The following is a 15,243-nucleotide window of genomic DNA, read 5'->3' as shown; positions in this document are numbered from 1 at the left end:
CAGTCATATTCCATTTGTGTTTAAAGGACCTTTCAAAGATTTCGGCGTGTATTGAAGTTGGTAATTAAATGCTTTTAATTGATAAACGTAAATATTGGACCGAATTATCTCTAGTAAAAACAAAAACATATTTAAAGAAAGAACAAAGTAATATTCACATTTGCTCGAACCTCTGACCCTTGGAGAAAAATTTTGGATTATAAACCACTCGGCCATCTGTGCTTATACATTGAGTGGTGGATTTCATACTTAATATACGCAATTCTAGTAATGTAATACAATACATGGATAACAACAGAACTATCCAAAGTCTTCAATTGTTTCGCTTTTTAAACGTGTTATAATTTTCAGGTTTTTAGATTGTTATAAGTTGCATATAATGGATATTTTAAAGCATGGTTAGTGTTCAATATTAATATTTCTTCACAGATATCATAACTACAACGAAAACTTGCGAATCTAAAACAATCTTTTCCGATGTTTGTCAAATTACCAAAACTTGAAACGGTATTGTACAAAATGTACTCAGGCAGGTTACCAAATCAAGTTTTAATTCAAACTAGAAATGCTCACAGGCTGTGAGTTGTGTTTTTTTTTCGAATCAAGAAATTAAACATTTCCTTGTACTTTCATTGTTCAAGTATATTATGTAACCATCGAACACGTTTCAACTGTTTTACAAAATTAAAAAGTAAATTATTTTGACACAACAAAAAAAGTGTTAAGCTGTTTTACAAATATCATAATTCGTTTTCTTTAAATCTTTTAATATGCTTATATATTAACATTAATTAAAGATATGCCTATTTGTGGTAATTTTGAAACTGATTTTAAATCCTGCCTTACTGCACGAGATCTTTCAATTCGTGTTGTTACTACGCGAGATATGGATGACGATAGGCAAGTGTCATGGTGCAAGCCACAACATGACCAGTTGGCTGTTGTCAAATCATGTGGGTTGGGGAGTGCAACACTTCTTTAGGTAAAATAAGACACGATTCGTATGTTTAAGGACGGACAGGTTTTGACCTGTAAATGAATAATAAATAAATAAATCGTGCAAGGCCTCTAAGAGGCTCACTTTTAAAAGGGAATCCTTTACAAAATTTACAAATTACAATTTTACAACAAATTCTTTATTCTTTAGAATCATTTTTTTCATCACAATCACTGTACACAAGGGGGCTAAGTGTTGCATAGTTTGGACCTTTCCTGCGTGTGTATTAAATTTCTAAACATTTGCGACAAATGTCTGTTATACATCAGTCAGCAATCAACCAACGTTCTGCTAATGCAACTGGCTCCTGTGTTGTGATGCTTTCACCATGTTAATCAACATTAAATGATTGAACGCATTTATAACTGTACTGTACCATAGTCTAGTCAATAATCATGGGTTTGACTTATGCCCAGATGGTATTATATTACAACGGATAGTCTTACGGGATGTTGAAAATTCATGTAAACTTACTTAAAATTACTTCTTTAAATGGCTTTTGGTACTATTCAATTTTTATATTACGATTACCTTCGAACTTTACCTTTTACATTTTGACCTTAATATCGATGGACGTGCGCCTATGCTCCAAAGTGACCATCATACCGATTCGCACAACTTACCGAACTTCTGACCAACCCCCCTCCCCGACCTACAAACGTACCAACAGAAAATTGAGTCAACATTCGTGAAACAAAACCAACGGAAAATTAAGCCGAAACCCATGAAACAAAACCAACGGAAAATTAAGCCAAATCCAGTGAAAACAAATCTTAAAGGAAAAAAAGTATATTCACCCGTCATTTAATAAGTATATGGAATAATCAACTTAAGCATAAAGTATAGACGTATCAGTACCGTTCACCACACGTAAATATATGATGTGTTGAATTCTTTAAAAGTAATAATTCCTTTCAAAATCAAGTCAATTGAAAATTAAAATTCAATGCAAAATTTTTAATATTATAACATAGCGATGAAAATAGATCGCCCAAATGACGAACTGTTATGAAAACCTAGTTTTTCCTCTTCTTTCGTTCCCAAATATTGTGTTATCCACATTTCATTTACATGTGATCGTGTGGGCGCTTTTATCGTTGAATGCTGTATGTTAAAACTTCAAAAAACAACTGGAAAGGATTGCTAAAGTGAATCATAAGATTTATCTAGTAATCTGTTACCCAATCATTTTATTCATGTTGGCATATATGTGCATCGTAATGGGACGTTTAAAAATGCCGAAAAACACGTTCGCTTAAAAAGACCGTTATTGAAATTTTGTTTTATCTTTTCTTAAGAACAAATTATTGTCTAAAATTTAAACAAAATGTTAAAAATATTAAGATTAATTATTCAAAGGTTAAGTGTAAAATGTATTGTACGTCTATGTCATTAAATAGATTCAAACACATTTCGACGTTAAAAGTAAGAAATAAACTAACGTTTACATTGTAACTTCGATGGCCAACAGGAAATGTAGTATTTGCAACATGTCTATTTGGAAACAATCTTTACAATCTAAACACTGACATTGTATGATAGCTGAACAGGCGTGATTTTTAATTTCTATATATGGACCAAAGTTCGTGGGGCGATACTTGCTAAACGAAACTAAATTATTGACAGATATATTAAAGCGTGTTATCAATTCGTATAAATTGCGACCATAAATGCTATGGAAACATAAGATACTTTCCTTTTGTACAGTTCGGTTGTACCAACTTCATGCGGTCTGTGAGTTTGTATATTTTAGCGCTGCTTGAGTGGCAAGTATGCTTTACAAATGCGACCGTTTGCTTGTGTGTTGAAGGTCTTAAGTCGACTGAGGTACATTCCCAACCAGACCTCCGATCTGACAGCCTCGGTTATCTTGACAACGGTGAATGTTTCCATGGATATTATACGGAAGGAAATGATTGGGTCAAAGTAATCGATGATGCGACGGTAATTCTCTATAATACTCAAATTAGTTTTACATAAAGATCAAGCGGAACATCCAATTTTCGTCTCTGTATGTAGGAAATGTTAAATTTTTAGCTTTCATGAACAAATGCTGAAACAGTATGTGTATTTATTTGTTTTTGCATATATCATGACACGATTTAACGACATATTTTTATTAATTTGAAAGGAATTCAAACTTTGTGTAACTGTCATAATTGTGTGGATAACGTATATTCATCAGTAATCTATGTTCATGTACTTTCGTGCCTGATAAATATGTAATATATTAATTGAATAGAACGGAATAACCCCGCATTGAAATTTATAACATCGTTCGTTTTCTTGTTGAAAACATCAGTCTCAATTAGTACGCGTTCCAAACAGACACCACATTTAAACCTGAACCCTTTACAAATAATGCCACAGGTGAATACTTTAACGCATACATGTGATCTTATTTCATTAAGGAACTTTACATTGGACGGGGTTCCTTATTTCCTTGCGACCCGAAGATGTTTCCTAATGAAGATATACGTATGTTTTAATTAGCGATTGAATTTAAAGAACTTACATATCAAATCGTATTCAAATTGTATACTGCCATTTAAATGAAACTCCACCTTTTAATTTATCAAGTTTGTTAGTGTTTGTTACGAATTTCTATTGTTGAGACATGTACTATAATAAACGCATTTGTTTATATTTCAGACGCCCGCTTAAGACGTCCACAAAAAAAAAGAAATATTTGGAAAACACTTCTTGCGAAGCATTGGCTTCAAACGGTTTTTATTAGGTGTTGGCCATACGAATACATTTTAAAAATACGTTATTCATTTAGTATTACAATGTGTTTTATTTTAAAGGCATATGTTTTTAATATAGTACTATTGTTTAAGTCATGTCAAACTATAAAACCTTTACGCGCATAGCAACTATGTGTACATGTTTATGAATATTTTTATCTTTTTTAAATTAAAATTTTAACGTTATGTAACTTTCTAACTTGATGTGCTTAACCAAACGTTGTTCAACCTTAACAAAGAACAGTTTCATGACTACAATGTATTTAATAAATTGTTTTAGTATAACGTTCGTTTGACGATATAAAAAGCCAAGTAAATTGTTTTGGCTAAAACTTAAGTGTATAGCCAAACAACATACATTAGACATGTAATAGCGGTGTTAATAAAGGGTGATTCAACAATGGTATGAAAAAGTATGGTAAATATAATGGGCATGAAATAATACTTATTGGTTGAGTGAATGTTTACATCTTTAACAAATACCTATTTAAGGGAAATGTGTATGTGTGCATGTTTTTTTTTATGACGCATACTAAGTTAAGTAGATAATTTACCTAAATCGATAGTAATAAATGTTAATTACCAATTTATCATGACCTATACGAAACGAACTTATAGGTAATATCGAATAAAAATAGATACCCATAGTCTGAACCGAGCGCAGTGCAACTTTGATCTGGACTCGCTGTGTTCCTGGAAAAATGTCCATGGTCAGGATGACTTCGATTGGGTTCTGTACCAGTCCTCCACACCAACGGACGATACTGGGCCGGACTTTGATCATACCTTGAGAAATGCCACAGGTGATCATAAGTTGGTGTTTGTAATACAACATCATTTATTGCATAATGGAGAGAAGCAGATTATACTTATAAAGGATTGCACTTTAACTTGCATCTGATCTCCTAATCAATAAGTGGTTTAAATCGGCATCGATGTTGTCTAAATGCTACGCTGTATTGTAACAATTTAGTTTTTATGCCCCCGGTAGGGTGGCATATAGCAGTTGAACTGTCCGTCAGTCAGTATGTCAGTATGTCAGTAGGTCAGTCAGTATATCAGCTGTCCGTCCGTCCGAAAAAACTTAAACATTGGCCATACTTTTTTTAATATTCAAGATAGCAACATGATATTTGGCATGCATGTGCATCTCATGGAGCTGCACATTTTGAGTGGTGGAAACTTAAGGTCAAGGTCATCCTTCAAGGTCAAAGGTAAAAAAAAAACATTTCAAAGCGGCGTTCTCATGAAGCTGCACATTTTGAGTGGTGGAAGTTCAGGGTCAAGGTCATCCTTCAAGGTCAAAGGTAAAAATAAATAATTCAAAGCGGCGCAAAAGGGGGCATTGTGTTTCTGACGAACACATCTCTTGCTCGTTATTATAATTGCGTCAAAGGTCCCACTAGCCCCCCTTCGATGTCGAAATCAAAATTTAATTTCAGTTTTTAATAGAGTTAGGATTGGACTGTTGACTGCCAAAATTAAATTACGATCCTTTGATGTGAGCTTATTGTATTAATTTATATTATTGAACAGTATGTCTTTATTGAGTCAAGCGCACCGAGACGATTGTTTGACGCAGCCTGGTTACAGAGTCCAATTATCGAGGCTACTGGGCAACTCGTTCAATGTTTCCGGTTTTGGTACCACATGTATGAAACATCTTCAGGCCGACTGGACGTGTACCAAGCGTTGGAAACATCTGTTCCTGGTAACCTTATGTGGTCAGTGATAGGTGACAATGGCAATGCTTGGTTACAAGGTCAAGTTGCCCTTGAGTCTGCTCAGAACTATTCAGTAAGTGTACGGTTAAGTTAAAGCGTAACTCGTACGTCTCATGTATACATGTTGTATGTAACAAAAGTCCTTAAAACGTTAATTAATTGTTATTACAAAGGCATATTGCATATCATATTCAAAACTTAAACGTTGCTAAGATGCATCGTGGTTTATCCTTAAATAAGTATCAGTAATTGGAGTTCTCATCGAACATGCGCGTACGTAAACTGTTAAGCCTAGTTTAAGATCCATTCGTAAACTTATTCTTATTTATTTGACATATTAACACACATGTTTTATATGATAAAACAAACAAGAAAAATCGTGAATTTTCAAATAAAGTACATAAACAGTTTTTGAAAAGACATGAACGTTTATAGCAGAAATACACATTTAGTATTTCAATCGTTTCAAAGCATTTTCTCTTACAAGCAAAAGGGTACGTTCATTTATACATAATTCAAAACCTTAAGGCTGTAAATGAACGAACAAACACAACCATCATTACAAACAGAGCGCAACGGAGAGACAACCAAATGTAGCTTTAGATAAACCAAAACCTTTATGGTGTAAATGAACGAAAAAAGTAACACCATCTTTACAAACAGAGCGCAATAGAAAGACAGCCAAATGTAGCTTTATACAAATGCCAAAACCTTTACGCTGTAAATGACCAAACAAATAAACACCAGCATTACAAACAGAGCGCAACGGAAAGACTAACACATCTATTTATAGACAAATGCCAAAGCCTGTATACTCTTATTGAACGAAGCAACCACATCCATTATTGCAAACAGAGCATGATGCAATGACAGCCACATTTAGCTAAATGCAAGCTATTTTTAAATAAAATGCTTCTATAATTTATGTTTTGATGTCAATTTGATGGGACATGCTATCATATATTACATTTTCGTATTTCTTTTAGATTATCATTGCGGGGTTTGTCGGCAACGGTTACCTAGGAGATATCGCTATTGATGACGTCAGCCTCTCCGATGGCTACTGTGACGTACAACCGCCCAGCGCATCTAGATCTGATGTGTCTAACTCGACATTGGCCAGAGGTTGGTCGCCGTGTTTCTACTGTGTATTACTTTGATAAAAAATATACGTATGCTAGTATTGGAGTTATGGTCCGTTGTGTATAACGGAATGCAAAATTCAGTATTATATTCATGAATCTGCTTGATATGATTTTTAACATATACAATAGAAATGGAATGGATGCCATGGACTACTTGTGACGTAACATGTGGTGGAGGAACACAGAGTAGAACGCGAGAATGCTATATTCAATCCAGAGTTACACATGGGAATGGTTGCCAGGGGACAGTAAAAGAAGCCCGCACTTGTCATAGCGAACACTGCCCCGATTCTGGCATATTCAAAAATGTCTTCTGCAGAAATGCCACTACAATTATATGCTCGAGTGGTTTTGAAATTAAATGCGGGTCAGATGGACTATTTTACCCAAACCTGTAAGTATCTTCAGGTTCATTTAACAACAAAACATAAACAAATGTAGACATCGATTGCAAAAGTGCATGAACGGTTTAAAGAATAAGCAATCGTGCAACAAATAACACTTTAAGGTCGAGTGTATTCTTATCTGTTTGACGCCCCTCATCCTCCCTAAGTATTTTTAATTGTACTCCAGTTCACTGGCAGCCTGCTGCGCACTCAGTGCAGTGGACCTGAACCAGTTGAGATACACTTTTGCGATTTAATCATTGCATTAATCTATTGCGTAGTCAACTGTGAGAACATAATAATGATAAGGATAAAAAAGGAAGAATCGTTGGTGTCCCACTTTGCGGAGTTGATTATCCCCTTAAATCGCCGGACATGAAATTAAATATGCTTTTGCGTTTGCAATGCCATTAAATAACTGGACAACCATCAACAGAAATGTAATACTTTTGCAAAAAGACGAGTGATGATTTTTTGTTGTACGTTCTAATTCTTAAAATTGTGTTTAGGTGCGAACTCGCGAAAGCCAAGTGTTATGACAACAATCTGACGATGGTCGACATGAGCTATTGCGGTGCAGGAAAGTAGCCTCTCTGATATGTAGAAAACAATTATTGATGAAAAATGTTTGTGTTGTTACTGTTCCTTTTGTGTCTGTGTTGCAACAATGTTTTCAGTCGCTTTATGCAACGCTATAATTCTGTTTTATTATATGGTAAAGGGATACGCAATACATATTACATTACATGCTAGCTCAGTTGGTAAAACCTGGACAACAAATGCATAGCCCGGCAACATTCCTTGTGGGAAAATGACGCTAGCATCTGTTTAGGACCATCCCCCGCCACTTCTTCTGAGTCAAGTAGGGCAACGCGACTTACTGACATAACTGTGTACTCTTAGAACTGATAAAGGAACTTTCCAAGCAAAAGTATAAATTGGTTAACTGACCGCATCATATAACTAATTACTGTTGACAATAACTTGCAAAACAAACACTAAAACAATTCGTTTCTTTGAAGATCTTTTTTCAAAGACATTAATAGATTCCAAGTAATACTTTTATAGAATGTCATGAGGCATTGACGGAGCCCGCAGGGATTGTTTAAAAAGGTGCTCAGTGCCTATTTATGTCAAACATGAGTGAATTATTTGCTGATAATAAAGAGTGTGCTTGCATCAACCTCCGTTAGTAAACATTTGCAGTTTATATGTTTTTAGTCTGTACTAGAAATGGTATCCGCCTTTCATCAGGTGTCTTTTATAAGGGTTTTATCAGATCACAATACTTGATCATCATATGCCAGGACATGAAAATACTGACACGGACACGGATTTGGGATTACCACATCAGTGACTTGGGAGTACTACGTCATTGACTCATGAGCATATTTTTAAAACGCTATCCAAACAGTATAAGATCAATTGAAAAGAGAAACAACTTAAAGTACATGTGCAATATTATCCAACATATAGGCACTCAAAAACAGACACATTTTGTATAATTTCGAGCATGTTTTGTTCCGTTCTTTATGCTGTTTCTTTAAATGACATGTATATGTATGTTTATGAAATAATCCAGATATTCAATTGGAATACTTACGTACCCACAAAGAATATACTCATGTGTTTGTACTTTGCACGTGCCTTGATCATACGTCCAAATTTAACTCTAGATTTACCGTTAAAAGTGTATGACGTAAATGAGTAATAATCCAATATATATGTGAACTGTTCAACATTCGGCAACCCTTGAGTTGTTAGAATTCGATTAAATCAGTTAATGTTAAAATGGTTTTGATTTGCATGGTTAAAATGCATGGCGTTCGAAATTAAAGTCCACGTCAGTCATCCTGAGTGTCCGACCGTTAATCCGGATTAATATATATATTTAAAGTCCACAATATAAAGAAGTGACCAATTGCCAAAACAGTCGCATATAATTAAAGTGGAAGTACCGTAAAATAAAATAAAAAATACAAATATTAAAGGGGCAGTACTGTTAAATCGAATAACCAATAAAACAAGCTTTGTTAATTAAATATTATAGAATCAAAAATATAAAAAAGTCATTCCATTAATAATTCAAAATTTTAAGAGGTGACAGATATAGTGAATCGAAAACCAACAAGCATTCGTTTTTTAGTAAGTCAACATCATATTCTTTTAATGAAAATGTGTTAATTAAATTGAAAAGTGTAATATTAACATTTTCTTTAAGATATTTTAATTTGCAAACACGCTTCAAAACATCTCCATAAAATGATGCATGGGTGGGAAATTCCATCAGTTAAATGCCATTTTAAAGAAACATTAGATTTTGAAATTAAATCACCATACTTTGAGTGAAATTTAGCGAATTTACGTCGTAGGTTTAGATATAAAAAACGTGTTTTAGCAATTTCTTCGTTAACATACGATTACGATCATTACAATCTTAAAAAATTGAACATGCTCTGGCGTAACGTACTAACTGCAAAATGTAAATATCATAATATGGACCTTTAGTGCTATTACCATCTAACGGATTTATTGTTATTTTGATAACAATTTCTAAGTTTAAGTCATCCCGTTTGTCGTATAAACTTGTTTTAATCATATTATTATTAATAGTAAGATACAAGTCTTATAATGCTACAACAAGATTAAGTAAAGTGCCTATATGTCTCATACTAAAAGCGTTAAAGGGCATATGCCATGGTGTAATAAAGACCGCAATCCTAAAAGCGTTAAAGGGCATATGCCATGGAGTAATAAAGACCGCAATCCTAAAAGCATTAAAGGGCATATGCCATGGAGTAATAAAGACCGCAATCCTAAAAGCATTAAAGGGCATATGCCATGGAGTAATAAAGACCGCAATCCTAAAAGCGTTAAAGGGCATATGCCATGGAGTAATAAAGACCGCAATCCTAAAAGCGTTAAAGGGCATATGCCATGGAGTAATAAAGACCGCAATCCTAAAAGCGTTAAAGGGCATATGCCATGGAGTAATAAAAACCGCAATCCTAAAAGCGTTAAAGGGCATATGCCATGGAGTAATAAAGACCGCACTCGCGAATGATTAAGACTTCTTCAAAATTGACATTAACAATAGTCCACATTATATACAACAAGATTGAATGATGATTGTCGATCACGTTCACATACATAATGATATTGTTTATGAATTGCACACTTAAATATATTTTAAATAAGATAAGTGAATGCACGTGTTTGTGATTTAACGAAATATAAGGTTGCAAAACACCAAGTTGCGTTTATCTTTAAAATCTATCTGACATCTTGTTCTGTTACGTCTACGGCTGATACCGACAACGTAAACAGACATAACAAAGGATTCTTTTTGTTTCAGAAACAAGACACAATGCACTGTTGAAAGAGTCATGTATGAAGATTTAAAGAGAGAAATTCCAATTAACACCATGGCACGTGCGAAGTTTTGTATGTGCATATATACACAATGTATACAAATAAAATGTCCAAATACAATGACACGATGTCGTGGAAGATCAATCAATAAACGCCGGTAGTTTCCATAAGTAAATTTTATTTACGCTCCAATTAAAAGCGAGATTTATCATCGTTGATAAAAATCATGATTGCCCTTCAGTATAATTTCCATTGCATACCAAAAAGAAAATAAAGTGTAAAGCATTCTACGGAATCAATCGATACATGATCGTATTCATACAGACTTGTATACTAAGTTAGCTCCGATGATGTTTTCATTTGTCGATTTGGCTCATTTATCCTGGATCTATATTTGTCTGACTTACCTAAATTGCAGCATACGACACTTTCATATTCTGTATGATCCTTAAAGATAGTGTACATCATGTATAACTAAGTGTTAAAACTTACTTCGCGTTAAATAAGAAATTGACACGAATGTTTCGACATAATATTATATTTTGTTATAACAACTTAAAAATTATATGCTACAACAAACCGGCACATAGCTTAGTGTTGGCAGGATGAAATATACTTTTACTGTTAAAACAAATATATTTAACTTCAAATCTGTTAAATTTCTTTAACAGCTTTGTTTAAAAAATCTATTAAAAAAATACGTTCGAATGTTTTGAAAAAATATTTTTCAATATTTATACAATTTTCTTTTATGTTTTGCGTAATAATTGTTAAAATAAGTCGATATCGGAGAACTGAATCATTTAAAGATTAGGTTTCTCAGGAACCGAGATAAAACGTCATTAAAATGGAAACACAAGGTGAATAACGTCCTTTTTGCATAAACATTAGTCGAAAGATGCACACTTGATTCCAATATTATTCTATCTCTACTGAAGTCTGGCGATATTATGTAACAGAGAATAACTGGAACTATTCTTAATTGATGTGATACTTTTCATTTGCTGTGTTTTACAGTTTAAAAGTTTTATATTTCAGAAAGGATATATGTGTCTGCTGTGACAATATCAGACAGTCAATGCTAACATGAGAAAAGACGGTTGTTTTTTCCATCGACAAAGAACATTTATTGTCCTGCCTTTCTTTGAGGTAGCTTATTCGGGGTTTAAAAGTTCATTGAGCAAATAATTACAATTAAATTTAATACCAAGGTTAGTAAATGTATCAACAATTGCAATTTATTACGTGATAAATGATCATAAATATGTAGTTGTTTTTTTCCTTTCTACACGTTCACACATTAGGAAATAGTTTTTTATCACATTTTACATATTTCCTAACTTCTCTACCCAAATTCTAAGAGGACTTTCTTTATATAAATGTTTTTTCAAGTGTACCTTTTTCAGCAATACTTAGAGTTTTTTACTGATTATTGAGCATCTTAGCACTATCAAGTTTTAAGTTTCAAATGGCTTGCAACAGCCATCCCCATACATTCTTCATAAACAACTATATTTTGCTGATTGGTCTATTATCAAATATGTTGCTTTAGTTGTTATATATTAAGCTTAAATATTTGTTTCCTTTAATTTAATTATTTACTAGTTCTCTGCTATAAAAACGCGTTTAGTAATATAATTTACTTTTTGAAGCAAGTGATCTATCACGGCATAAGAAGAAAACATTGAATCTTATAATTACATTGGTATTTATAGAATTGAACGAGAGCTGTGTTTGTAAAACACAATGCCCCCAACTGCGCCGCTTTGAAGCAATATATTTGAAATTTGACCTTGAAGGAAGACCTTGACCTTTCACCACCCAAAATGTGCCGCTCTATGAGAAACGCATGCATTCCAAATATCAAGTTGCTATCTTTAATATTGCAAAAGTTATGACCAACCTTAAAGTTTTGGGACAGAATGACCGACAGACAGAATGACAAACAGATAGACAGGCCAAAAACTATATACCCCCGATCATTCGATCCGGGGGCATAAAAGGTACGATAAAACATTGTAATGTTACTAATGACCAGGTGAGTAATCTCAAATAACATTTTGGACTCAAGTTTCAAAGGCAATTCTTGCACAATCTACAATAACTTACTTTGGTGTTGTCCTAACAGTTTTGTCCTTACAGTTTTCTCTTGAAAATGATACTTTGAGTGTTTTAATAGTGAACTGTAGCATCAACATTAAAACGTATCAACCTTAAAGTGTCGAAAACCTAACGAACTATTAGACCGATATTCGCTGTCACAATACAAGGTAGTTAGTAGTACTTCAAAAACTAACTGAAGGGCTGTCGTTATGCGGTAAACATTTTTCTAACAAACTGCATGATTCACGATGTTTTCATCATCATCTTATATTAGCATGACAAATAGTTGCAAGCATCCGACCATTTATCTCATCAAACCACTTGACATCTTTTCCATTCTTGCTCAAGAACCGAGTTGTATTCTTGCTCAAGAACCGAGTTGACACTATTCCGATAAAATGTGAGATATGAACGAGATAAACCGTGTTGATTTGATCTTATTTAAAGCTCGTTTTCCACCAAAGCATGTATACCGAAAACCGTTATAACATAGCGATGATTTGTGTTTTACTCTCTTTATTTGACGGTTTTATTTTGTTCTTATTCTGACATAACTTTTTGATGAGGTTTCATCAAATTGTAAATTTCCCTGATAACTTCTTTGTTTTGAGTTCTTGTTAAATTGTTGAATAAAGAGATTTTCGATACACTGTTGTTTTTATTCGGCTTTTTTGTTTGGCAACAATGTACTGCAAACAATATTTAACAAAACTCTTACAATTTTTAAAGGAAGTAGTTTTCTGTATATTATAGTCATACAGTCTTGACATTAAATGTATGTCCTAATTACTTTACTTAACACGGTTGACTAGATGTTTTCCAGGGACTTGTCGACGTCCACAGGCAATTACAGATTAATACAACTGTTGAAGAACTTAAACCACTTTATGTAGACAGTTAACAAAATATTAAAACTTGTGAGTACATAAGGAACCAGCAGAAAACGAATTACTTGAATCACCAATAGCATCGAAAGAAGATGTATCAGAACATTCGGATGCCCGTTTAGCATTATGGTTGGTACTCGTGCTTTTCACCTATACAAAAATGAATATATTTCAATAACAAAAAAAACATTAAATTTGTGGCTATTTCCCAGACGTTATTAAGCAGTGCTATGATTCTGCTTGACTTCAAGAAACAGCCTCGTGTAAAAGGGACCTCATAAATTGTGTAACTCACATCCGCTCATAAAAATCTATTTTGGGACAAGCTTCTTCATTTCTCATAATTTTAATGAATCAAAATCAAACCATCAAAATTAATATGATCGGCACTTAGTAACAGCCTTCCAACGACCATTGTGAAGAGTATAATTGCTCAAGACATACTTTTCCAAGCAATTGGTGAAAGGCCATCAATTCAATCACTTTAAAATGCAATCACAAGATAGCTTAAATAAGAACGTTTACTCCCAAACTGATAACCAATCAACAGATCCATTAAGTTCAAGACAAACATGTTTTTCAACAGATTAGTGGAAATACAGCACGGTTTTCTATATTTCTTCTTCAAAATGTAACCCTATCCTATGATATCGTTCACAAAACAATACGTCGCATATTGCGATCATGATGATAGATTTTAAGAATTCTGACGTATATTATCCCATTTCATCGAGAACATCTGTCCTTAAGTGGTCAATTAATATTAATTGCAGATTACTGAGTAACAGTGGGCTCCTAACTGAATAAATTTAAAAAAGCATTAACCCTTTCAAGGAAAAAAGGTTTACAAATGAGCTGTTATTTTTAACAGATAACATTCCAACGTTTTACCGATTGTTGATGTTTTGTTCGCCTTGAACTTCGTTTAGTAACACATTTAGGTAATACAAAATTTAAACCCTTTTTCTTCTTGATGTGTCTGTTTACTTAGCCTTGTGCAATTTCTGTTGTTTTGATTTCTAGATCGTATCTATAAATGTAAAATATTAAATGGCTTACATTAAGAAGCAACCTTGTTTAAATGATGGTGAAAATCTTTTTAAAACACACACATCATAGTCGCTTACTTTTTTAATCCACTGGCCTAAGTGAGGAGTTTCGTTAAACATAATCTTGGTTTTAGTTCGCAAATGGCAATACAATTTAATAATATTGTCATCGCGTTATAAAGGCATAGTTTATGAAATGACTGGGTCCCACAGGTACTCTCCGCAAAGTATATTGGTCTACTATAAATTTCTGAGTTTACTGCTGCATACTCACTTGCAAAATAAATTAAGAAGCGACGTTGTCTATAGAGAATGTGTTATTGTATCAAGGGACTAAATTCCTTAATGGATCTTTTAAATATAGGAATATCAAATTAGAAGAACATTGGAAAGAGATATATTCTGCTTAACCCAAAAAGTTTGTTTAAGGCAAGTGCCCATTTGCCTATACGATTCAGTACAGCACATACAACAAAACACACCGACACTGCTGGGAGCACCGCACTGACAACCAAAAATGAACATCATTAGGAGTTTAAACAAGTTCATTGGATATCAACATTAAGCCTAGAAATAAGTACCTAAAATTGAAAGTTCACAATTTACTAGATAAGCAGACAACAGTTACGAATACTTTATATTAAGCACCTATGGGCGCAGGAAGGAAAAAATCAGTTTAAAGGCTAGCTACCTAACCAAAGAACCGTGTTCAACCATTGCATCAAATAGATATTTGTCGATTTCGATGTATGATCGAATAAATGTGGCAAGTGGTTAAAGAAAAAATATTAAAACAGATATTTTCACTAAGTGTAGCCAAGAGTTAAGTATAT

General features: G+C 33.5%; 1 protein-coding gene across 4 annotated transcripts in view; it reads left to right on the top strand.

Annotated features, from left to right (window-relative positions):
• Positions 1-364: 364 nt before the first annotated feature.
• LOC127856057 (MAM and LDL-receptor class A domain-containing protein 1-like) overlaps positions 365-15,243 on the top strand; it is an 80,360-nt gene continuing 65,481 nt past the window's right edge. Inside the window, exons 1-9 of one of the 4 annotated variants that reach the window (XR_008037831.1) lie at positions 2,529-2,941; positions 3,409-3,475; positions 3,650-3,734; positions 4,383-4,547; positions 5,296-5,468; positions 6,455-6,593; positions 6,743-7,007; positions 7,509-10,528; positions 11,410-11,602. Coding sequence is in view for 2 of the 4 variants with exons in the window: in XM_052392044.1 (XP_052248004.1) it covers positions 2,723-2,842 (120 nt within the window). In the remaining 2 variants the exon portion in view is untranslated. Of the gene's footprint in view, positions 399-2,528; positions 2,942-3,408; positions 3,476-3,649; positions 3,735-4,382; positions 4,548-5,295; positions 5,469-6,454; positions 6,594-6,742; positions 7,008-7,508; positions 10,529-11,409; positions 11,603-15,243 lie in introns of those variants that run through there. The other 3 variants (XR_008037832.1, XM_052392045.1, XM_052392044.1) reach the window with 3 other exon arrangements.

The sequence above is a fragment of the Dreissena polymorpha genome, chromosome 13, assembly GCF_020536995.1.
Source record: "Dreissena polymorpha isolate Duluth1 chromosome 13, UMN_Dpol_1.0, whole genome shotgun sequence".
Lineage (NCBI taxonomy): Eukaryota > Metazoa > Mollusca > Bivalvia > Myida > Dreissenidae > Dreissena > Dreissena polymorpha.
The sequence above is the reverse complement of the archived record's forward strand: the minus strand, read 5'-3'. Positions and strand labels throughout refer to the sequence as shown.